The 25,231-nt window shown below is 43.0% G+C and overlaps 1 protein-coding gene and 1 pseudogene across 1 annotated transcript; one reads left to right on the top strand and one right to left on the bottom strand.

The window, feature by feature from the left end:
• The window catches only part of LOC102782143 (NACHT, LRR and PYD domains-containing protein 3-like), a 305,914-nt pseudogene that overhangs the window by 249,397 nt on the left and 31,286 nt on the right, over positions 1-25,231 (top strand).
• Positions 477-20,167, bottom strand: LOC148098527 (NACHT, LRR and PYD domains-containing protein 1-like). Its single transcript, XM_087852434.1, has 15 exons — positions 19,924-20,167; positions 15,040-15,333; positions 9,907-10,000; positions 9,647-9,814; positions 7,836-8,009; positions 7,409-7,455; positions 6,765-7,299; positions 6,397-6,428; positions 6,221-6,285; positions 5,880-5,929; positions 4,535-4,749; positions 3,073-3,341; positions 1,575-1,688; positions 1,341-1,482; positions 477-787 (listed from the first exon to the last, which is right to left on the bottom strand). The coding sequence occupies exons 1-15, from the start codon at positions 20,165-20,167 to the stop codon at positions 477-479; spliced, it is 2,754 nt and encodes a 917-aa protein (XP_087708560.1).

Here is a 25,231-nt window from a genome sequence, read left to right on the forward strand (position 1 = left end):
GCAGAGGGGTCTATTAAGACACAGTGAGTGAAGAAGAAACACCCAGTGCATCATGGGAATCCCTCAGCAGCCTAGACCTATTGCAAAAAAAAGGATAACTTTTAGTTTGAGAGAGCTGAGGCACGTACCACAGAAGACGGATGGAAGATGGATGACCTAGTAATACCTTTTCAAGATTGGGCAGACCTCCTACAGCAGTCGATATTTATTAAGAAGTGGTTAAAATGATGCATCCTCAGCCACTTCCAATAACACTTTTGAGATATAACAATCAGTGTCAGAAGAGCATGGTGCTAATATCAGACCCACGTTCACACTTGTGCACTCGCCTCACATTGTGGAAGCAAGCCCATCTCCTCGCTGCGGGTTTGTTGGCTCATGCGGCCGGGTCCTGAGATAATCTTTTCTTAGCTTTGATGTGTGGCAGTGACCATCAGTTTCAAAGCTTCCTGTGTGGACATAGCTGAAGCTCCGCCTCAGCTCACGTGCAGGGTTTCAGAAAGGTATGGATCCAACTCACGGAGGCCATCAATCAGGGATGAGCTGGCTTCTTCTCCTTTATTTCGCACCACATCGATCACATCTCGAGCTCGGTCAGCTCTGGTTTTGATTCTGGCTGAATCCATTTCTTCCATATTTATGATTCCCTGTTGGAACAGGCTGTCCAGCAGCTGGTTCAAAGTCGAATCCGACACTTGATCCACAAACTGCTTCCGAATGAAGAGCAAATGCTTGTCTGGTGGGAGGCTCTGCAGCCTCAACCGATTGTCTCTGGTCTGAACAACATCTGAGGGAATAGAGAAAATTTGTAGATTTCTTCATAGCAGAATAATCAGCTTCAAAAAATTGAGAGAATCTCTGCTGGTAATTAATCAGCACTGAATGTCGCTGAGCTTCAGACACTCTGTCAGTAATAGCATAAATCACGTGGCTGGAGACAAATTCAAAATGAGGAGATACAATTTAATGAACACAGGACAGGAGGCCGAGCTAGAGGTGCTCAGGGCCTCGGTGAGCAGGATGGAAACAAGTCCATCAGAGGGACAGCTGAGAGTCAGAGAGGTTGAGATGGTCTGAGCATGTGCAGAGGAGGGAGGGTGGAGAATGAAGATGAAACTGCAGGCAGAAGGAAGGAGTGAAGAAGGACATGCACAGGTTTAGAGGATGCTGTAATAGGAACAGATAGTGGCAAATGATCCTAAACAGAACAGCCGAAAGAAGAAGAAGAGGAGAATGAAGGAGGAAGAAAACTTGCGGTGATCCTTGGTCATTACTGAAAAGCCACCACGGACCACCGTTTCTCATTATTTCTGATCGAGTGTCAGGTGTAGTGATGTTACTGCTCAGATCAATGTCCCGCCTCCAGACATCTGTCTGCATTTGGTCCTTGACAGTTATCGATACTTCTTCAGTGTTTGCAGGAAGGCGGATCTCAAATGTTGGGTGGTAGTTTGGTCCAAAATCCAGGTGAAATTTTTCCTCCTGCAAACACAGTGCAAGTGTCTCCATCACATCCAGAGTCCTCTGATGGAAGCGTGTCAAAGGGCTCCACCACAGAGAGATGAATTACTCACCTCAGGCTGGATTCTACAGGCGACTGGACACAGAACTGTGTATATGCAATCTTTGAAGAATTCACAGTTGGAAGGCGCCGGGATGTAGTCAGAATATCTGTGTTTCATCCTCACCTTAAAATATGACAAGTTTATTTCTAGAGTAATTTTAAATGACCTTATGATGAAATATACATGTGAAGAAAACTGCTCTTTAAGAGGCGGTGAAATTATAAAGAAAGAGATGTAAACCGACAATTTTCTCCCTCTGAACTGCACTGGATGCAGTGATAAGGAAACGTTCTTACTTATTTACTGTATTGTTCTTTCTTACAAAGAACCAGGTGACCCTGAATCCTCCCTTAGTTATGCTGCAATAGACGTAGGCTGCCGGGGGATTCCCATGATGCATTGAGTTTTTCCTTTCCAGTCACCTTTCTCACTCACTATGTATTAATAGACTTCTCTGCATTGAATCATATCTGTTATTAACCTCTGTCTCTCTTCCACAGCATGTCTTTTATCCTGTCTTCCTTCTCTCACCCCAACCGGTCACAGCAGATGGCCGCCCTTCCCTGAGCCTGGTTCTGCCTGAGGTTTCTTCCTGTTAAAAGGGAGTTTTTCCTTCCCACTGTCGCCAAAGTGCTTGCTCATAGGGGGTCATATGATTGTTGGGTTTTTCTCTGTATCTATTAAGCGCCTTGAGGCGACTTTTGTTGTAATTTGGCGCTATATAAATAAAATTGAATTGAATTGAATTGAACTTTAAGACTAACAGTCTCTTTTCCATGTTTCACCCTCTTTGCAACTGATTTCCCACTAGGGATGCCCAGCAACCTCTAACAAACATTCACCAACCAGTTGGGGAATACATAGTTTTCCTAGTGACTGGAGATTGCAGGGGTCCCCGATCTTGGCTCTGTGACAGCGCAGAGATGCAGCAGTGGTTAGCCGAGAGACGTAAATCATCTGCCTCTGAGCTGTTGTGGTAACCCGGAGACAAAGATCCAGCTGTGGGACAGTTGTACGTATTCTGACCACCATTTTTAACATGATGTTTCTGAGAAACACTGTTTGTGTAATTTGTACATTTCGTTGTACAAAATATAAACCTCAAGCATGAAGCCACAAATGCTCAGTTCACCCACAAATGATGCTGAATTTGACGGTAAGGGGCAGAATGAGGTTTGAGTTTTCTTCCACTCAAATGTAACCTCCTCTAGAGCAGGTTAGTTCTTTATCATAAATTCCCATTGTAATGCACCCTAGTATTACTTAAACCACCTTCATGAAGTACAACATCCATACAAGATATATAGTCCCAGTCGGTCTGGGACCTCCCCAAGATCCCCTGGAAGAGGTGGAAGATTCTTCTGAAGAGAAGGAAACCTGGAATAACTTGTATTTTCTGCTGTCTCTGCACCTGACTTGACCCAAGTAACAGAAGATGGACAAGCTCCGAGAAAGATGAAATTAGTTAATACTGAAGGTAAAGGTATAACCTTTCCTAGATCTTTACCTCTTCCACTGGGATGTTGCTTGGCAAGAGAAACACATTGAGGTTTTGCTTCTGTGTTTTGGGGTTTGGCAGACGGAGGAACAACAAAACTTGGCCCAAAACTCGTTTCTCCTTGTTCCAAAACCTCCATATTATGTCCCACACGAGGCCAAAGGAAGAGAGGTGAGGAAGTTCCACAATCACATGAGTGTCTGTGATCTTTAGGGGCTTGAGGACGTTCATTTCCCCATCAGAGATGTGGACGACAGACAGACAGTTGGAAAGCAGAGCTGTGAAAACAAAGAGCCAGCAGATATCTCTTCGACTCCCAAAACCTCATTACAATGACATGTGAATCTGATTTTACAAAGAAAACACTTCAAATGGTGTCCTGGGTCAGGCAATGGATCAAACCCTGTTGCAGAGACACAAGTGAGTCTCCTTCATTTCTACCAGGTAGGACCTCTGTGGGGAGAACACAGACTGATGTCCCTGTGTTGGTGTTCCTCCATCATCATAACAATGATGGTCCAGGATCAAAATCACTATTGACCATTCACATTGTCTGAGCATTCAGTTGGCATTAGCTAAGAAGTTAGCCTATGCCATCAAACGCTGTCACTAACAAACTAGCAGAAGTAACCTAAATTTGGAAAAGGAAAACTAACTTGATAATACAAGTAATTATAAATATAAATAAATGCTTTTTTCCTTCTACTTCCCAAAGCTACAACAACGCAACAACGTGATTGGTCAGCTGCAATGCCTATCCTGGGCAAACGTTATTATCAACACCAACACAGAGATATCAGACAGACTATGGGGGAGAGGCTTCTGGAGAATATTTAAACGCACCACTTATGTGATTTGCAGAGGTGACTGATTTTGCTTTTAAAAGTACACTGTGCATTTTAATCCAAGTATAGGCAGTTACTCTAGTAGAGCTGGACATGGCCGTAGACAGCCTTAACCCAATAGCGGGACCAGTATCTTCTCCTTTGTGCAAAGAGGAATAGGACGAGCATTGCCAGAGCTACAAAATGACCTCCAGCAGGCCACTGGTGTTAAAGTCTCTGACCAGTAAGAAACATGGGAGCCTGAGGGACCGACATCCTCATTCAGCATGATGGTGGGTCAGTGACGGTCTGGGTAGGAACAACATGTAAGGCTGCAGTGTGAGAGCGAAGTGGCTGTACCATGGGATGATATGGTACTATAAGGTCATTAAGATAAGATGGGGCCTGATTATTCAAGACCTTGAATGTGGGGAGCAGGATTTTGAATTCTGAATTTAACACGGAGCCAATGAAGGGAAGCCAATTTAGGAGAAAAATGCTCTTTCTTTCTAAGTCTACATTAACCAAGAGTCTCCTTTTGAGCTCTGACATTAACAGGGTCTCAGTGATCATTATGGCAGTCAGTAGGAAAATTTTTGCAGCCTGTAGGGGCGCTAGCATCCCCACATGAGGAGTGCTTTGCTCACCATCCTTTGGTACACAGTGTGGTAGGTGGAGCTGACGGACTGCATTCTTTGAACTCTTAATGTTAAACAGTGGGCCTGCAGCCATCTTATTGGATTGCTGAAGGAGTTTCTCATCCCATTGGACGGTCTTGTACAGAAGCTCTGCTTGCTGACTGATATCAAACACGAGTCCAGTCAGAGTACACTGGAACACACCTTGACCAGGACACCTGAAACTGAAGCAATGCAGAGATGAGTGACCATGTTAAAACCTGCAAACAAACAGATATCTGCATATGAGTAAATAAGGTCATATATAGACAGGGATAAGTTTGGTTTATCTGATCAGTTAGTTTGTTCCTTTGTTATTATTTGCTTCCTACTTTTTTATGTTATAACCCCTTTGTTTAAAAATCTACCTGTGTTCCTGTTTCCAACCAGCTAGGTCTACAACTGTTAGCTAATTTATCTGCTATATTCCCTGATACAAACCATCTAGTGAATGAAAACTTAACTTTCAGTTTTTTAGTTGTTGGTGGAGTTTACAAGCTAACCAACCGATCTGCAGGCCTGTGTGACTGACACCTCTGACTCTGTCCTTAAAGCTACTGGAGTCACTCTTCCACGTTCAGGGTTACAGCTCCCAGTGCTCCTGTTACCTGGCCACCTGTTATCATTGTTTTCTGGGTTTTATTGTTTATCTTCAAGAAAAGAGATAAAGGAAAAAATATAATCCCAATAAAAAATCCTCTCTGTTTCCAGTCCTGTTGGTAAATTCATCGGAGAGATAACAAACTGCTACGCCTCCCACACTTAAATACACGAAAGAACGTCTAGCTTTCAAATCAATGTTTATGTCATGGCTGTGTGCAGGCAGGCAGGAAAAGGACCCAATATGCAGACTCCTGGAGGCAGAACTTAAACTCAAGGACCCCTGCTTTATTGCAGGCATAAGTCAAAAACCGAAAAAAAACAAACTAGGAGGGCTACAAACTGAAATAAAACCAAAACACACAGGCCAGAATGAGGGATGACGTGACACTGAATGGGAACACACGTAGACACTAAATACAAAGACGAGTTTGGGAGGAAGCAAAACAGAATATGTTGACCTTCAAAGTAAAACGGGAAACAGACTGGGCACAGAACTAAACCTAAGAACTAGACACAGAAAAAAAACCCTCAAAACTAGAATACAAAAACAGAACTTAGAATACAAGAAGTCATATACAAAGGAGAACTCATAGGATAACAACCGTGACAGTTTAACCCCAATAGAAGGAAACTGTGGAGACGGGAGGAGGAAGACATAGTCTGAGGTCTGATGAGCTTCAGATTTGTTACATGCAGACTTGTGCAGGATTACCTGTAAAAGATGTGTGCAGATTCACCGTACACCTCAGGTGTGAAACTGGACTGAAAGAAGTAACATTAGAGGTTTCAGGAACATATACTTGGAGAAGAAAGCTAGGTCGTGAATCACATCAACAATATGTACCTGAAAGGGTACAAAACTGTCAAAAAATTACAAATTAGTATTTGCTGGGAATGAGTACAAAGCTTGGATACAGCACAAAGTTCTCATATGAAATGATGAATCCATTTCTGTGCTGACAGTTTGTTGTACAAAGAGTTGAAAAAGTACCAGCCTACAAGAGATATTTGTTAAATCTGTGTTTTAGAGTCCTTAAATATCTGGAAACTCACCTCAATCATCTTTGTGTTATCCCCTGACAAATCAGGCTGTGTGTCTGCTTTTACACTAGAAACACCTAAAGACAAAAGATCAGCAGCAGACGTCAGTAGGTTTGGGCAATTTAAACCTGGCTTGTTAACATTTTTGAACACTTTCCAGCAAAATACTTCTAAGTCTGAGTACTCACAGGAAGCTTTAATCATCGTGAACCCTTCAATCCTGCAGAGACAAACAATAGTAACTGTTTCTGTAGATCCAGTTTATGGGTTAGTCTGCCCCCTTGGACATCATACAAAGAGTACATCCTTTCTTTGCTGTATACTGGTGTATTAAGCTGTAACTAACCAGAATGAGCTAAACTTTCAACTGAAGTAAGTTACGACATAATCTAGTCTCAGGTTCAGTTTTACTGCATTTAATAATTTGGTACCTGTGTGAAGGTTTTTCGGTCAGCTGTCTTTTCTGGCATCCTGACGTGGATATGGGAACAAAATCAGCAAGAAACTCTACACAATGGATGTAAGTGTTTCTATAACAGGAAGAGACCAGTGATACTCAACTGCACACAGAGACACTGAAGAACCAAATGACCAGAATCCAAATCCAGGATACAGAGTTTCAGTGAATGTGGTGTTAAAGGTGTGGAGGTGGATCAGAGTGTCAGGGGAGACACTGTAGAAGGACAGAGTGCCAACAGGACAGTCCACATACACCCCTACTCTGTGAGAGACCGAGGAGGAGGAGGAGATCGTAGTTCCTCTGTCATTGTGCCAAACAGAATAACAACCATCATCAGAGCAGTTCAAACTCCACGACTGGTCATTCCATCCAAACACACAGTCTTTACTGAATCCTCTCCTTCCGATTCCTCTGTAACTCAATGAAATAAATATGTCTCCGCTCCACTCCACCTCCCAGTAACAGCGACCAGTCAGACCATTTCTACACAGCAGCTGCGTGCACCATTCGAATCTGTCTGGATGATCCGGATACGGTTTATCGCCTTCCATGTATGTCACCTTCCTGTTTCTATCAGACAGTTTGAGGTTTCTGTACACTGTGTTTGTGTCGATGTTGAGTTCACAGAAATCTGAGTGAAAGTATAATACAGCTGCAGTTATTGATCCATCATCTGTTCATTGAAGATGGTTGAATGTGTGCTGCTTTGTTTTCATGAATCACATAAAAAACACACTTACACTTCCTCAGGCCTGGTATCAACCATTGGACTCCAGCAGGCTCCACCCTGAAAGGAGGAGGAGCACAGCTTGTTGCAACATGCACACATGGACATTGTGTTAAAATAAGAAACCTAAATTAAAGTTGAATCTAAGATGAATGTCACGTTAGTTTGGTTTTTTTAATTCCATCTTAGAGTAAATTAAGTTTTGCAATATTTTCAACATATGGACAGGTACACTTAAGTAAAGTATCTCTAAAATATTGTGCTGTGGTCGCTCCTTTCCAGGACAAACTGACAATTAACCTTCAGGAACGATTTATTCTGCCTTGCATAACATCACTTGGGCTCGGGAGGTAAAACGGGTTGTCCACTAATCAGATGGCTCATGAAGACTTTGGTTCAGGACCTGAGGAAAGGACAGGTTCACTTAGGACTCTACATACTTGAGAGTGTCCAGTCTCCAGCATGGTTCCTTCAGTCCAGCTGACAGCACCGTCGTTCCTGAGGCTCCTGGATGGTTGTAGCTCAGGTCCAGCTCTCTCAAATGGAAGGGGTTGGAGCTCAGAGCTGAGGCCAGAGAACAACACCCTTTCTCTGTGATCAGACACCCTGATAGACTACAGAGACACAACACACTCACTGCATCATGGGTTTCTTGTTTTAATGTGTCAGAAGTTACTTTGAAAAATACTTATGGTGTGTTTTATTAATACGAACACTTAAATCAAAGCACATTACTGGTCCGCATGTGGGGTTGCATTAGCAGGCAGCAAACTGTTTAAAACCACAGAGACGTTTTAAAGAGCAGCGCACCGGCATACATTTGACTCTCATCTCCATTATTTCTGTTTGGTTTTGTGGGTAACTGAACTGCAGGAGCTTGTTGGTAGTTGTTCACAGTTGTTTCCATTTCTTGAACAGTAAAGAGGGATAATCGTGAGGTTCATGAAGCTAGAATAAAATCGATAATCATTGCCGTCTACAGGAAGAGAACAGTCCTGCTCCTTGGCATTATTTAACTCCTTTTGAATGTTGGTGAGGTACTGAGGTAAACTCCTACTTCACTGGCTGTGCCTTGTCAGTGTAAGATGGAAACCCTTAAATAATAGAGTGAATGCTAGCAATAGGTAAATCAGCCGCAATGATTCTCCTTGAAGATGAGCCAGATTTGAGCTTGGTGGCCTGTTTCGTAATCAAATTCCAAGGCAAACAAATAGTAATATAATTGTCCTTGGCAGACTGTGGCACAGGAAGCAGCTTACTACCAGTCAGAGGGTCACTGGTTTGCTCCGTGCTTCTCAATCTCAAAGTATCTTTGGACTGAGCCCATCCATCAAAATTAAAGTGTGTCAATGCAAGTGTTAAACAATGTTTTTGCAGAGGAACATGAAAAACTATAATGTGAGATAATCAGAACATGAACAGGAGCTGGAGGGAAAACCTGAGACATGAAGAGCCGAGACTCACAGAAGCATGTAGCGAGACAAACAGATGACCCGAGACTGAACAGAGGAAGACAGAGGACTTAAATACACAGAAGGGTAATGAGGGAAGTAGAAACACCTGGGGAAACACAGCTGACACAAATGAACACGACACCACAGGGGAAGCAAAACTAAACACACTGAACATGGAAACACAAACCTGCCAATTAGGACATGGAACATACAGACATGAAATACTTGAGGAGACACGGAACACAGGGAGACACTAAAGCAGTGGCATAACTCAAAGTAAAACACAGAGGACAAGACAGATTATACAGAGCACAGAAAAAGACTCATAAATCAGTAGACATAGAAGAAACAAAAACTAGAATCAAAAGTCTCAGCTGCGGAGGTAAGTGTTTCTTGCACATATTCTATTGCCTTTACAGGTCTTGGAACTCTTTATCTTCATCTCCATTTTTGATCCGGAACCTCGCCGGGTACAGTCACTCAAGTTAGTATTCATGGACCCAGATTACTCTGCAAGGCTCCTCACTACAGTAGCCATATTGCTCTGACTATCCATCAAGGAGTGCGGCTTCATAGCTTACCAAAGATGTACTAAAACATTTTTGACCAATTTTTGAGCACTGTGTACCACATAAAATGGGTTCAAGGTCAGTAAGCACGAGTATTCATACATAAGGCGCACTGGATTATAAGGTGCACTGTCGATTTTTGTGAAAATGTAACAACTTTAGGTCCATCTTATAGTGCGGAAAATACTGTACATCATGTCTGTTTTAAGACGTGCAGTGTGTACTGACCTGAGAGTTTCCAGTTTCCAGTGTGGACTTGCCAGACCAGCAGACAGAAACTTTATTCCTGAATCCTGTAGGTCGTTGTTACTCAGGTCCAGCTCTCTCAGGCTGCAGGACTCAAGAGCCGAGGACAAAGCTTGACAGCTTCTCTCTGAGAGGTTACACCCACCCAGCCTAAATTTCAAATGAAAATGTTCAGGGTTTTTTTCAATTCCATATCTAAACAGTTAAAGCAACAATGTTGAGGTGTGTCTCTACACACTTACAGAGATTTGTTGGAAGTTTTTACCCATGGCAACAACCTCAGAAAAGTCTTCTCTGAAGCAGTGTGTTTCTTCAGGTCAAACACCTCCAGGTCTTCTGAAAATAAGAGTTGATCCTAGATCTATTCAATTCAACTCAATTTTATTTATGTAGCGCCAAATCACAACGACTGTCGCCTCAAGGCGCTTTATATTGTACAGTAGATAAAGAGAAAAGCCCAACAATAATATGACCCCCTATGAGCAAGCACTTTAGCAACAATGGGAAGGAAAAATGGTAAATGGCTTGTATTTGTATAGCGCTTTACTAGTCCCTAAGGACCCCAAAGAGCTTTACACATCCAGTCATCCACCCATTCACACACATATTAACACACTGGTGATGGCAAGCTACATACACAGCCACCCTGGGGCGCACTGACAGAGGCGAGGCTGCCGGACACTGGCGCCACCGGGCACTCTGACCACCACCAGTAGGCAATGGGTGAAGTGTCTTGCCCAAGGACACAACGACAGAGACTGTCGGAGCCGGGGCTCGAACCGGCAACCTTCCAATTACAAGGCGAACTCCCAACTCTTGAGCCACGATCGCCCCAAACTCCCTTTTAACAGGAAGAAACCTCCAGCAGAACCAGGCTCAGGGAGGGGCGGCCATCTGCTGCGACCGGTTGGGGTGAGAGAAGGAAAACAGGATAAAGACATGCTGTGGAAGAGAGACAGAGATTAATAACAGATATGATTCAATGCAGAGAGGTAACACATAGTGAGCGAGAAAGGTGACTGGAAAGGAAAAACTCAATGCATCATGGGAATCCCCGGCAGCCTACATTTATTGCAGCATAACTAAGGGAGGATTCAGGGTCACCCCTAACTATATGCTTTAGCAAAAAGGAAAGTTTTAAGCCTGATATTGAAAGTAGGAATAGTGTTTGTCTCCCGAATACAAACTGGAAGCTGGTTCCACAGAAGAGAGGCCTGAAAACTGAAGGCTTTCCCTCCCATTCTAATTTTAAATACTCTAGGAACAACAAGTAGGCCTGCAGTGCGAGAGCGAAGTGCTCTAATAGGGTGATATGGTACTACAAGGTCATTAAGATAAGATGGGCCTGATTATTTAAGACCTTGTATGTGAGGAGCATGATTTTAAATTCAATTCTGGCTTTAACAGGAAGCAACTGAAGGGAAGCCAAAACAGGAGGAATATGCTCACTCTTTCTAGTCCCTGTCAGTACTCTTGCTGCAGCATTTTGGATTAACTGAAGGCTTTTCAGCAAGATTTTTGGACATCCAGATAATAACGAATTGCAGTAGTCCAGCCTGGAAGTAGTAAATGCATGAACTAGTTTTTCAGCATCACTCTGAGACATGATATTTCTAACTTTAGAGATGTTGCACAAATGGAAGAAAGCAGTCTTACATATTTGTTTAATATGTGCGTTGAAGGACATATCCTGGTCAAAAATGACTCCAAGGTTCCTCACAGCGTTACTGGAACACCATAATTGACCTTAGTGGGTGAAGAGGACTCTCCAATTACATGTACACTGTAAAATGTAATATTGTGTTTAATTAAAAATATTAAATAGGCTGAACTCAGTTTTTATCAAATTGTTATTAGAACTAGATTTAAATAAGTTACCAGTACTTTTTATGCAAAAACGCTGATAAACTCAATTTATTTGAGTTGTCTTAACTTAGAAAAACTAAGTAAGATCGAAGTTTTGCTTCTCAGGGCGGAAGGATGAAAGATGTGTTTTGAAAATGCCACGTCACTACTGTCCTCCTCCCTCGCGGATCAGTCCGCATGTTCATGGTGGCAGCATTTGTTATGGAATATGTTGATCAAACCTGGAAAAGCATCAGCTCAAGATATTATTATCGTCATTGCTGTGGATCTTTACCTGATAGACTGACTTGGTGAGTAAATGTTTACTCTTATTCAAACTGATTTTGTGGCTTCTCTTAGTTTAGCACCAGGTTTATAATCTTGCTAGCTAGTTAGTGTTAGTGTTTGTTTTGTGCCCAAATCATTTTGCACATCATTAGAATGAAAGTTATTGGCCATGTTTGCATAGCCCTTTTTAAAATGATGCTTTCATGACATTATTGTGTGTTGGGTGGTAGTCACGGCTATCTTGACTGACAATTGGGACATTGAATGTCACCTCTCCGGTGGGGAGGCAGCCTGAGATTGTCCAAATTGGAGTCTGTTTTATACCAAATGCAGAAAAAACTGTTTTAAGAAAGCAATTAAGTTCATGTTCCAAAAAATAAGATTGTTTGCTTGCAGGACAACAGGAGAGAATATAATTGTTTGTTTGTTGTTCAGCAGAACAGTGTCCAGTATGTTGGCTGTTATACTTTGTTGTGTTTGAAAATAAAAGTTGGGCTCATTTTAACATCATTACAAAAAGTGTTGTTAATTATTTTTAATCATATTCAGGTTACCACAAATTGTTTTTTCATTTAGTTGAACTTGAAATGTTTGTCAGTAGGTAAACAATTAGTATTGTACAGTCAGAAATATCAAGTTATTCTTAATACTGCAGACTTGCAATGTATAAGTTATCCTTACAGTCATCTTAAGTAAGCTTTACTTACTTGTTTTTTGAGGTAACGATTTTCCTTAATTGTTTTTGTCACGGCTGGGGCGGCAGTCGTGTGGAGGGTGAGAAAGGAGGATCCAATAGCAGACAATGGCGGAGGTGCAAGTGGGTTTTATTTACAGTGCACAAAACCAAGGTGTGGGCAGAACTGAACATAAACCTAAACTGGAAAAGCTAATACAAAAGGAGGACATGGAGCGAGGAGCAGAGAGACGCAGAGAAACACGGAACAACATTAAATACACGGCAGATACACAGAAACACAGGGAATGAACACAGACGACGCGACGAGGAGCACAGGCAGACATGCACTATAAATACACACACCAGGTAATTAGGAAATGGCAGACAGGCGGGAACACAGCTGGAACTAATGGACATAACGAGACAAACCTACAAAGTAAAACAGGAAACAGACTGTTTTACACAACCAACTGGGGACATGATCAGAACGCAGAGGAGAGACACAGGTAGGGATGATAGAAACACACAACTCAAACCCTAAGAACAAATACAAAATCAGAATAAACTAGAAAAATGATAATAATCAACTTAAAGCGCTGGGTCACCGACCCAGGACCATGACAGTACCCCCCCTCAAGGGCTGGCACCCGACAGCCCCAAAACACACCAGACCCGGGCGGGCGGTGGGGGGCCCAGGTAGGAGGGCCCGGAACAGAGCAAAACAAGAGCCCAAGAAGGCAAACCAAACGTCCAAAACGCGCACAGAGGAGCAGAGTCCGAAACAGAGTTCAGGTGGTCGGCCTAGGGGCCAATAGCACCAAAGGCCAGGGCAAGACATTTCAGGGGGCCGGCCATGAGGAAGGCAACGGCCCCGGCGAGGAAGCAGGTCTGGGGGCCGACCGTGCGAACGACGACCGTGCGGACGGCGACAGCGGCGGCGAGAAAGCAGTTCTGGGGGCCGGCCGTGCGGACGGCGACGGCGGCGGCGGGAATGCAAGTCCGGGGGCCGACCGTGCTGAGGCGGAGGCTGGACCAGGCGACGCTGAAGCTGAGGCGGAGGCTGGACCAGGCGACGGCGAAGTTGATGATGGTGAGGCTGGACCAGGCGACGGCGTGGGCGAAGCTGAAGCTGGACCAGGCGACGGCGTGGGCGAAGACAAAGCTGGACCAGGCGACGGCGTGGGCGAAGACACGGAGGCTGCAGCTGGCGAGGGCGAAGACACGGAGGCTGCAGCTGGCGAGGGCGAAGACACGGAGGCTGCAGCTGGCGGCGGTGTGGAAGCCGGAGACGGAGGCGCTGCAGCAGGCGGCGGCGTGGAAGCCGGAGACGGAGGCGCTGCAGCAGGCGGCGGCATGGACGAAACTGTGGATGCGGCTGCTGCTGCTGGCGTGGATGCCGCTGCTGGTGGAACAGCTGGTGGCTGGACGGGCTCCTCGGGCCCCCCAGCTGACGAGGAAGGTTGCTGGACGGGCTCCTCAGGCCCTCCAGCGAGAACAGTCTCAGGACCAGCGGGCACAGGGGCCCCTGGCAGGCACAGAACAGGACCAGCGGGCACAGGGGCCCCTGGCAGGCACAGAACAGGACCAGCGGGCACAGGGGCCCCTGGCAGGCACAGAACAGGACCAGCGGGCACAGGGGCCCCTGGCAGGCACAGAACAGGACCAGCGGGCACAGGGGCCCCTGGCAGGCACAGAACAGGACCAGCGGGCATAGGGGCCCCTGGCGGGCGCAGAACAGAACCAGCGGGCGCGGGGACCTCTGGCGGGCGCAGAACAGAACCAGCGGGCGCGGGGACCTCTGGCGGGCGCAGAACAGAACCAGCAGGTGCGGGGACCTCTGGCGGGCGCAGAACAGAACCAGCAGATGCGGGGACCTCTGGCGGGGACAGAACAGACTGCAGCTGCGTGGAGCACCGACCCTGCTCAGGCAGCGACAGCCGGGTGCAGTCCTCAGCTGGGTTCTTAGCCTCCAGGGGTCCAGAGTCAGCTGAGAGCTGTAATTTAACCTCTGGTGAGGCCCTGGAGCAAGTAACAGTCTCTAAACTAGCCAGCTGTTGAGGAACGATTGCCTTTTTAACGTGTTTGTGTCTCTGCAAAAAATACGTACTAGAAAAAGAGTCCAAAACGGGAGGCACAGACGAAGCCTCCCGTACAGAGGGAGTCGGTGAAGACGGAGCTGGCATAGATGACTGGGCTAGTGGGGATACCGGAGGCCAAGCTGAATGCGGCTGTGCAGCTAAACGAGCTTGCGGCTGTGCAGCTAAACGAGCTTGCGGCTGTGCAGCTAAACGAGCTAAAGACAGCTGAGCAGGAGAATGAACAGGCAACAAGCAGTTCTCCTTGTCATCTGCTGCACAAAACAAAGCCCCTGAATAAACTGTCCCACAGTCCAAAACAGAAAAAGGGTCCTTCTCACTCACCACAGCCTGCAGTGCTATAGTCCTAATATCCGGCTGTGGGGTGACGCGCCGACGGCGCGATCGTCGCCTCCTCGCTGCGGACGGCTCCGGCGGGCCGGGCAAAACCTCCGGCGGGCCGGGCAAAACCTCCGGCGGGAGAAGCTGACGTGACTGTTCCGGGGCGGCCATAGTCCATTGCTGCTGGACAAAGTCTGTGAATTCCCGAGCTCGCACCACCTCCCGGGCTTTATGCAGGTTGCGAATTAAGTCCGAAACTCCCTTGAACTGGCAGAGGTAGGGATTTCCTTCCAGGATCGCCTCGATGGCTTTTAACCCCACCACTTTCGCCCTTGCGTTGGTGGTGTGGGTTACCCAGTCCATCAGGCGTTGGATGCATGCGAGGTCGCTCTCCCCAGACAAAGCTGCTGGATCCATCTTGTGGTCGCGTCGTACTGTCACGGCTGGGGCGGCAGTCGTGTGGAGGGTGAGAAAGGAGGATCCAATAGCAGACAATGGCAGAGGTGCAAGTGGGTTTTATTTACAGTGCACAAAACCAAGGTGTGGGCAGAACTGAACATAAACCTAAACTGGAAAAGCTAATACAAAAGGAGGACATGGAGCGAGGAGCAGAGAGACGCAGAGAAACACGGAATAACATTAAATACATGACAGATACACAGAGAAACACAGGGAATGAACACAGACGACGCGATGAGGAGCACAGGCAGACACGCACTATAAATACACACACCAGGTAATTAGGAAATGGCAGACAGGCGGGGACACAGCTGGAACTAATGGACATAACGAGACACAAACCTACAAAGTAAAACAGGAAACACACAGACTGTTTTACACAACCAACTGGGGACATGATCAGAACGCAGAGGAGAGACACAGGTAGGGATGATAGAAACACACAACTCAAACCCTAAGAACAAATACAAAATCAGAATAAACTAGAAAAATGATAGTAATCAACTTAAAGCGCTGGGTCACCGACCCAGGACCATGACAGTTTTGAGTTCTGGGAACTAACAAGGCTGTACAGTGTACTCAAAATAAATAAGTTGTCCTAATTTAGTCATTTTTAGCTAAGCTTTACTCAATTTTTTTTGAGGCAACGAGTTTCCTCAATATTTTTGAGTTCTGGGAACTAATTAGATTTTACAGTGTACAAATTGGAGTCTATTAGATAGATATGATACAAACCACTGCAGTGCAGTACCTGTAATACCCACAACATGTTCTAATCACTCTAATAGGATATTATGGTTGACAGTATCAAACACTGCACTAAGGTCTAGCAGGACAAGCACAGAGATGAGTCCACTGTCAGAGGCCTTGAGAAGATCATTTGTAACCTTCACTAAAGCTGTTTCTGTGCTGTGATGAGCTCTGAAACCTGACTGAAACTCTTCAAATAAGCCATTCCTCTGCAGATGATCTGTTAGCTGTTTGACAACTACTCTTTCAATGATTTTTGATATGAAAGGAAGGTTGGAGATTGGCCTATAATTAGCTAAGACTGCTGGGTCTAGTGATGGCTTTTTGAGTAAAGGTTTAACTACAGCCACCTTGAAGGCCTGTGGTACATAGCCGATTATTAGAGATAGGTTGATCATATTTAAGATTGGCGCATTAATTAATGGCAGGACTTCTTTGAGCGGTTTTGTAGGAATGGGGTCTAAAAGACATGTTGATGGTTTGGAGGAAGTAATTATTGAAGTTAACTCAGAAAGATCAATTGGAGAAAAAGAGTCTAACTTAGCTGTAGATAATATTAAATCTGTGGGATGATTATTGGTAATGTTTTCTCTAATGGCTAAAATTTTATTTGTGAAGAAGTTCATGAAGTCATCACTAGTTAACGTTAAAGGGATGGTTGGCTCGATAGAGCGCTGACTTTTTGTCAGCCTGGCTACAGTGAAGAGAAACCTAAGGTTGTTCTTATTTTCTTCAATCAGTGACAAATAGTAAGATGTTTTAGCTTTGCGGAGGGCTTTCTTATAAAGCAACAAACTATTTCTCCAGGCTAAATGATGATCCTCTAAATTTGTGACATGCCATTTCCTCTCCAGCTTACGAGTTATCTGCTTTAGGCTACGTGTTTGAGAATTATACCAACAGAGTCAGGTACTTCTGATTTGAGGCCTTAGTTTTCACAGGAGCTACAGTATCCAGAGTCGTACGTAGAGAGGAGGTAAAAGTATTAACAAGATAATCAACCTCTGATTAAAGTGGTGGGTGGGTTCTTATACATTTTGAGAGTAGCCAATTGAGTCTAATAACAGATTAAATGCAATGTTGAGGCTGTTATTTTTAGCATCTACATGGATGTTAAAATCACCCACAATAATTATTTTATCTGAGCTGAGAACTAAATCAGATATAAAGTCTGAGAAATCAGAGAGAAACTCTGTGTAAGGCCCAGGTTGACGATAGATGATAACAAGTAAAACTGGTTTCTGAGTTTTCCAGCAGGGTTGGACAAGGCTAAGCATCAGGCTTTGAAATGAATTAAAAGTCTGTCTTGGTCTCTCGTTAATTAATAGGCTGGTGTGAAAAATTGCTGCCACACCGCCCCCTTGGCCTGTGCTTTGAGATTTCTGGTAGTTAGAATGACTCGGGGGTGTTGATTCATTTAAATTAACATAATCATCCTGCTGCAACCAGGTTTCTGTAAGGCAGAGTAAATCGATTTGTTGATCAATTATTAAGTCATGTACTAACAGAGACTTGGAGGAGAGAGACCTAATATTTAATAATCCACATTTCACTGTTTTACTCTTTGGTTAAGATGTGGATACTGTATTGTTTCTTCTTTGTGATTTTTTTATGTTTAAGTGGTTTGTTGCTGATTTTTAGTTTGTTTTTTGTCTTTTTGGGAGCTGACACAGTCTCAATGGAGATGGGGTTTTTTTTGGGGGGGGGGGGTAGCAGGAGGAGAGAAGCTGCAGAGAGGCGTGTAAGACTGCAACTCTGCTTCCTGGTCCCAACTCTGGATAGTCATATTTTGGGGGGTTTAATAAATTTGTCCATATTTCTAGAAATGAGAGCTGCTCCATCCAAAGTGGGATGGATGCCGTCTCTCCTAACAAGACCAGGTTTCCTCCAGAAGGTTTGCCAATTATCCATGAAGCCCACATCATTTCTGGGACACCACTCAGACAGCCAGCAATTTAAGGAGAACATGCGGCTAAACATGTCACTCCTGGTCTTATTGGGGACCGACCAGAGAAAACTACAGAGTCCGACATTGTTTTGGCAAACAGATCTTTATACAAAGTCTTTTTCAAACATGCTGTGGTAGCTTTCTTCCTGATCCTAGTTGTGCCTGATTTCTCCCTTTCACTTGGAATCAACCCTAGATCTTTTCTGTATAATCTGGAATGGAACAGACCTTAGCTGACCTTGAATCAGTTTGTCAGACATTTCCAGTTGGTTTTGAACCTCTGAAAAATGGGGGAACCTTGGAAAACCTTGAATCAGAGCTGGAAGCCTGTCACAGATTGATTTGATTTAAAGTCCACAGTAATGGTGTCCAAATTCTTATGGACCTAACATTAGCAGCTGAAGCAAGTGATTACATTTTGTCTAGTAGTTCCTGTTTTGTCTTTATCTCACTATGATTGCATTTTCTATCTTCTCTTTGCTATCACCTACCAAAGTTGGCAGAAGCAGAAGGATGCCCCTCCCTGATTCTGGTTCTATTAGAGGTATCTCCTAGTTCAAAGGGAGTATTTCCTTTCCACTGTCACCAAGTGCTGCTCATTGGAATGGTCTCTTTAATACTGTTGCTCTTTGCCTTATAATGTAAAGCACCTTGAAATAACTTTTACTAAACTGTTCTATAAAACTGAACTGATTTGACATGAAGGTGCATTGTGAATTGACCTCTAGATGAAATTGTGTATGTTCTTCATCTTTTTACAAAAACTTGTAATTACTTGTTTGTTTTTGTCCCACTCACACTGGCAATAAAAAGATAATACAATCAAAGAAATTCAAACCAGAAATTCACAACATAATAATCATTCTTTGCACAAATAGCCCCAAACTACAAAACACACTGGAACAAGTCTACCTCTGATAAGATGAGTAGAAGTATGCCCCCCAACTTTATCTTGGAAACATCAAATACTGTTCCCCCCAGTCTGTGAATTATTCACCCTCAGGTACACACCAGATTTACCTTTTGTCACGTAACGCTATGTGGCAGGCATGATTTAACCCAAACGCAGGACTCAAAATGCAACAGTATACACTCCAAGAGGCAGCTATATTTCGGCTGTGAACATGCTATGTTCATTATAAATAAGAAAACATAACCTAAAACTGGAAACTAGAAACTAAGAACTAAGAACCGAAAAACAAGGAACCTAAGAACAGACTCTGAAATAACCTGGGTAACTCAGCTTTATCCCAACAGTTTTTTTTTTTCAAAACAATCACTTTGTGTCCTTCACAGATTTAGTCTTGACATTTAAAATTATAACCCAATATAACATTTAATCTGTGAAAATCAAGACATTTTTTTAAAAGCAAAACAGGAAAAAACAACACTCTAACAACACTCTAAAGACAGAAGGGGATATCATACAACGCAAAGATCATAAAATCCAGGATCCATCCACCCCGCTCACTCCAGATCAGGCCTGACAGGAAGCTGCAGCTTGTCCAACACAAAAACACAACGTAAGACGAGTAAACCCGGTATCTGTTCCCAGTGCACCGTGGAACACAGAAAAGTCCCTTTATGCAGTTTACTCTCTTTCTTCACACACACACATTTTATTTTATTTTGTGGACCTCCTCATCACCACCACGTCACCATCACAGTATCTCCAGTTGTTCCATACTTTAAAGTATTTGAGCAGTAGAATAAAAAGCAGAAGCTAATGGTCCTCACACCTCACTAGGTATCCTTCTCTTCTCCTGTTCTTCCCTTCTCCACAGGGGAAGAAAGTGAAGTGTGTTTAAATCCTTTCAGCAGAATAAATCTGAGGCTCTTCTGTCCACATGCACCTTCTTCTCCTCCACTGACTTACCTTTATTCATCTTGAGCTTCTTCGTGATCAGATTGGTCACTGTCACAGCATCATTCAAAGCATATTTCTGGACTATCAGATCCACCATTTCCGTCCTGCTCAAAGTCTCCAGGCCCATCTTCCTGATGGCCGGGAAATCTCCCAGTAACTCCGGATCCTGGAGATAGCACTGGAATGAATTCAGCTCCTCCTCTCTCAAATCCTGTAGCACCTCCAGCAGCTGGTGCTTCACCCGCATCTCCATGTCTGACCTGTGGAAACATCAAAGCTCACCTGTGACTGTCAGAGAGCTCATGGGGTTTCAGACCAGGATGACTGTGCACACAACAACATAGGAAATTCCTCCTACCTGTGACATCAGTCTTTATAATTCCTTCCCATTTCACCTGGGCTCCTCACTTGTAAGAGCTTGGTTTTATTCTACATCGTACTCTTTAACTTAGGACCATTTACAGTGGGATGCAAACGTTTGGGCAACCTTGTTAATAGTCATTATTTTCCTGTATAAATCGTTGGTTGTTACAATAAAAAATTTCAGTTAGATATATCATATAGGAGACACACACAGTGATATTTGAGAAGTAAAATGAAGTTTATTGGATTTACAGAAAGTGTGCAATAATTGTTTAAACAATTAAAGAATGTTAGCTACCGCTCACCGCTCATCTGCAGGCTTTATTTAATGGAAAACTTCCACAACACTTTCCATCAGAATAAATCAGGATCAAAGTTCACAGTCACATGACAGTTATTCAGAGCTCTGACTTGGATCACAAAGACCTCAAGATGATCTACCTGCCACATACCAAACCAGAGTTAGTGGGATGTTGTTACAGAGCACCATGCAGGAAAATACATTATTTCAAGAAAAAACAGAAATGGTATTAAATGAAGACAAAGACATTTTCCTCCTGGGAGACTGTACCGTTGCCTGAATCAAAGAAAAAAAAGGGCAGGACGAATTTTGTCTCTGATTTTTTGTTTTTGTGGTCTGACCCAGATCAGAGAGGAAAATAAAGTGTGACAATCCACATCAATGTGCATCGATCACATCTGCACAAATAATCCAGAGCTCTGCTCCAAAACAAGCCTGGTCAATCAGTCAGTGATCACAAGCTCATCACTGCCACTGTACGAACAAGATTCCTCAGAGGCAGGAACACACAAACAGATCCCCGATGTGAATGCTTCCTGTTCACTCATCATCACAGTCTTGGGCTACGTTCACACTACAGGTCTTAATGCTCAATTCCAATTTTTTGATCAAATCCGATTTTTTTGTCTGCTTGTTCACACTACAAATAAAATGCGACAGCAAACGCGCTCTAGTGTTAACCCTCAAAGCGGCCCGCATGCGCAAAAGAAGATGTCACACAACACGTTCTGTTTAGACCCAGACCAAACAATATTGTTTGACTGATGGCCCTTAATATAAAGACTTCGGACTTTACGTTTCCCAATTTTTGCTTTAAGTTATTTTGTTATTTACATAATAATGTAAATAACCTAATAATTATCCTTATTGCTGTTTTAGAGAGGAGCGGTGCTTCAAAGGATAGTTGCAGATTTCTGTCAGAATCTGCAGATTATACAGTACAGATAAAATGTTCACGTTGTCTTCCCAACAGTTTCACTAACATCTACACGGGATGTCTTCTCGGGTGCTTCTCCGGCGCTGATAATTGGCGTCTGTCTTGTGTCAGTGATGTAAAAGACAGATTTAATGCGACATGACCAGTCAAACAGCAGTCGCTTTCTAAAACATCGGATATATATTGGATTCAGTACCACATACGAAAGTGACCCAGATCGGATTTGAAAATATCAGATTTGTGCCGTTCACACTGTCATACCATGATCAGATATGGGTCGCATAGGGTAAAAAAAAAAAATCGGATTTGATGCACTTTTGCCTGCAGTGTGAACGTAGCCTTAGTGACATGACCAATCAGTGCTGAGAGATGAATCACACAATAACCTCAACAAGGATCAGATCCAAGACGCAGGAAATACAAGAGTACCTCAGACCCACGCTGAAGAGCTACAAATGCAGTTTTCTTTTTTGGTAAAATATTCATCAAGGCTTATTTTTATTGTTATTAGTATTATTATTATTGTTGTACGAAGAGAGGATGCCCCCTGTTTATGACCCCTGTCAAATGATTTATGACAGATGAAGTAACAAAAGTTTATGAATGTCATAAAATCACGAAATTCATAACTCTGTAATAATAATCATATCCCCCAAAAATTATGATAATGAAAACATAGCAATGGAACAGCATGATGAATAAGATGTTTGAGATAGAAATGAAAACTATGGAATAATAATTCAGAACGGGGTGCAGCTGTCATTTAAAAAAAAAAAAAAGAGGTCTACTTATGAAACTTTATTCTTATCCTTTCAAACTATGTCAAATTTCCATGTTATCCTTTTTTTTAAATAAAAAAAAAAATCAGTTATAGAAACTCCGTGTGTATAATCACGTATCTTTGATACATAAAATATTTAATCTTGTATTTGTCTATTTTGTGGTTATTGAATATAAATTTGTCACGTCTTCCTGATAGACAGATGGCTGAAACAAAAGCCACCAACGTTTAAATAAGAAAACTCCAAGAGGAGACAAACAGCACTGAGTCTGCATGCAAAGCAAGAAAACCCAACAGCGTTCATATTTGCTTTTTCACAGGTGGATTTCTAAAGCCAAGTTCAGTGCTGCTGTATACACTCTCAGATAGAAACACTGATGAATCTACAGATTCACAGATTTCATTAGACCATCTAAGTCTTCAGTTTTTGTTGTTTTTTTGTTTTACATAAAAAATGTCAACATTTTATATTTTCCAGTGAAAGCACAGTGCAGGAACTCCAGCAACACTTAAGGGATGATGAACAACTTTAATAATTGACCAACGCGTTTCAGCTTGTGGCCTTCATCAGGGTCATCACATTCAGCCACAAGCCGAAATGCGTTGGTCAGTTATTAAAGTTGTTCATCTTCCCTGACTAACTGTTGCTGGAGTTCCTGCATTGTGAATTCTTTCATCCTCTCCGTGCACCTTGGAACTAGGTGAAGTTGTGCCAGAAATCTTTGCAGTGAAAGCACAGTGACATGGGAAGATATTTTTCTTTAGTGATGTTACTGCAACAATCTCAAATACTTCTGAGATTTTATGGTCAAACTATTTGATTTTGTGGCCTTTCTCTGATGATGCAAATGTCAGGACCAAGAATCATTCAGGGTTAACAACACAGGAGAAAACAGTTGATGTAACTGTCCCTGAGACAGTTAAATAAAGGTGTTTGTTTTATATGTTTCTGTGATAAATTCATGTTTAATTTAGTTCATTTATTTGTTGGAAAGTGTTAAACATGTCTTAGATAAGATAATAAAAAGGATAACATTAATTAAAAACTTAAAATAAACTTAAAACTTAAAATACATGATTACAAAATAAGCACTTTGTTAAAGCTGTAAAGTTTGTTTGAGGTAGAGTTTGTAATTGTCTCATGACCAGAGTTTAGCTGAGAGCACAACCATGGGTACAGAGCTACAGATGCACAGATGCAATGATATGCTGAAAGCGTTGCTGCTGAGTGTAGTTCACACCTGCTTACACATACTGATGTCGCAGAGTTTTGCTCAAATGGTCTGATCACATCATTACAAACGTGTGTGTTCAGTATTGAGTTGCTGTGTGTGAAAGGTGACAGCTGTGTTGGAGTTGTGTTCACATTTTTCCAGTGCAAGTGTGAAATGTATTTAGTGACTGAGTTTCAATTCAATTTTATTTATATAGCGCCAAATCACAACAACAGTCACCTCAAGGCGCTTTATATTGTACCGTAGATTGTACAATAATAGATACAGAGAAAAACCCAACAATCGTATGACCCCCTATGAGCAAGCACTTTGGCGAGAGTGGGAAGGAAAAACTCCCTTTTAACAGGAAGAAACCTCCAGCAGAACCAGGCTCAGGAAGGGGCGGCCATCTGCTGCGACCAGTTGGGGTGAGAGAAGGAAGACAGGATAGAAGACATGCTGTGGAAGAGAGACAGAGATTAATAACAGGTATGATTCAATGCAGAGAGGTCTAATAACACATAGTGAGTGAGAAAGGTGACTGGAAAGGTAAAACCCAGTGCATCATGGGAATCCCCGGCAGCCTAAGTCTATTGCAGCATAATTAAGGGAGGATTCAGGGCCACCTGGTCCAGCCCTAACTATATGCTTTAGCAAAAGGGAAAGTTTTAAGCCTAATTGTGAAAGTAGAGATAGTGTTTGTCTCCCAAATCCAAACTGGAAGCTGGTTCCACACAAACGGAAGGCTCTCCCTCTCATTCTAATTTTAAATACTCTAGGAACAACAAGCAAGTCTGCAGTGCGAGAGTGAAGTGCTCTAATAGGGTGATATGGTACTACAAGGTCATTAAGATAAGATGGGATCTGATTATTTAAGACCTTGTATGTGAGGAGCATGATTTTGAATTCAATTCTGGATTTAACAGGAAGCCAATGAAGGGAAGCCAATACAGGAGAAATATGCTCTCTCTTTCTAGTCCTTGTCAGTACTCTTGCTCCAGCATTTTGGATTAACTGAAGGCTTTTCGGGGTTTTTAGGACATCCTGATAATAATGAATTGCAGTCGTCCAGCCTGGAAGTAATAAATGCATGAAATAGTTTTTCAGCATCACTCTGAGACAGAATATTTCTAATTTTACAGATGTTGCGCAAATGGAAGAAAGCAGTCTTACACATTTGTTTAATATGTGCATTGAAGGACAAGTCTTGGTCAAAAATGACTCCAAGGTTCCTCACAGCGTTACTGGAGGCCATTGTAATGACATCCAGAGTAAGAATCTGGTTAGATACCATTTTTCTAAGATTTTCAGGGCCGAGTAAAATAACCTCAGTTTTATCTGAATTAAGAAGCAGAAAGTTAGCGGCCATTCAGGTCTTTATGTCTTTAAGACATTCCTGCAGTTTAACTAATTGATGTGTGTTACCTGGCTGGACAGATGAAGTTGGGTGTCATCTGCATAGCAGTGAAAATGTATACTATGCGTTCTAATGATACTGCCTAAGGGAAGCATGTATAATGTAAACAGAATTGGTCCTAGCACTGAACCCTGTGGAACACCATAATTGACCTTAGTGTGTGAAGAGAACTCTCCATTTACATGCACAAATTGGAGTCTATTAGATAGATATGATACAAACCACTGTAGCGCAGTACCTGTAATACCTACAGCATGCTCTAATAGAACTTTATGGTCGACAGTATCGAACGCTGCACTAAGGT

The sequence above is a fragment of the Neolamprologus brichardi genome, chromosome 15 (genome assembly GCF_056152115.1).
Source record: "Neolamprologus brichardi isolate AB-2024 chromosome 15, ASM5615211v1, whole genome shotgun sequence".
Classification (NCBI taxonomy): Eukaryota; Metazoa; Chordata; class Actinopteri; order Cichliformes; family Cichlidae; genus Neolamprologus; species Neolamprologus brichardi.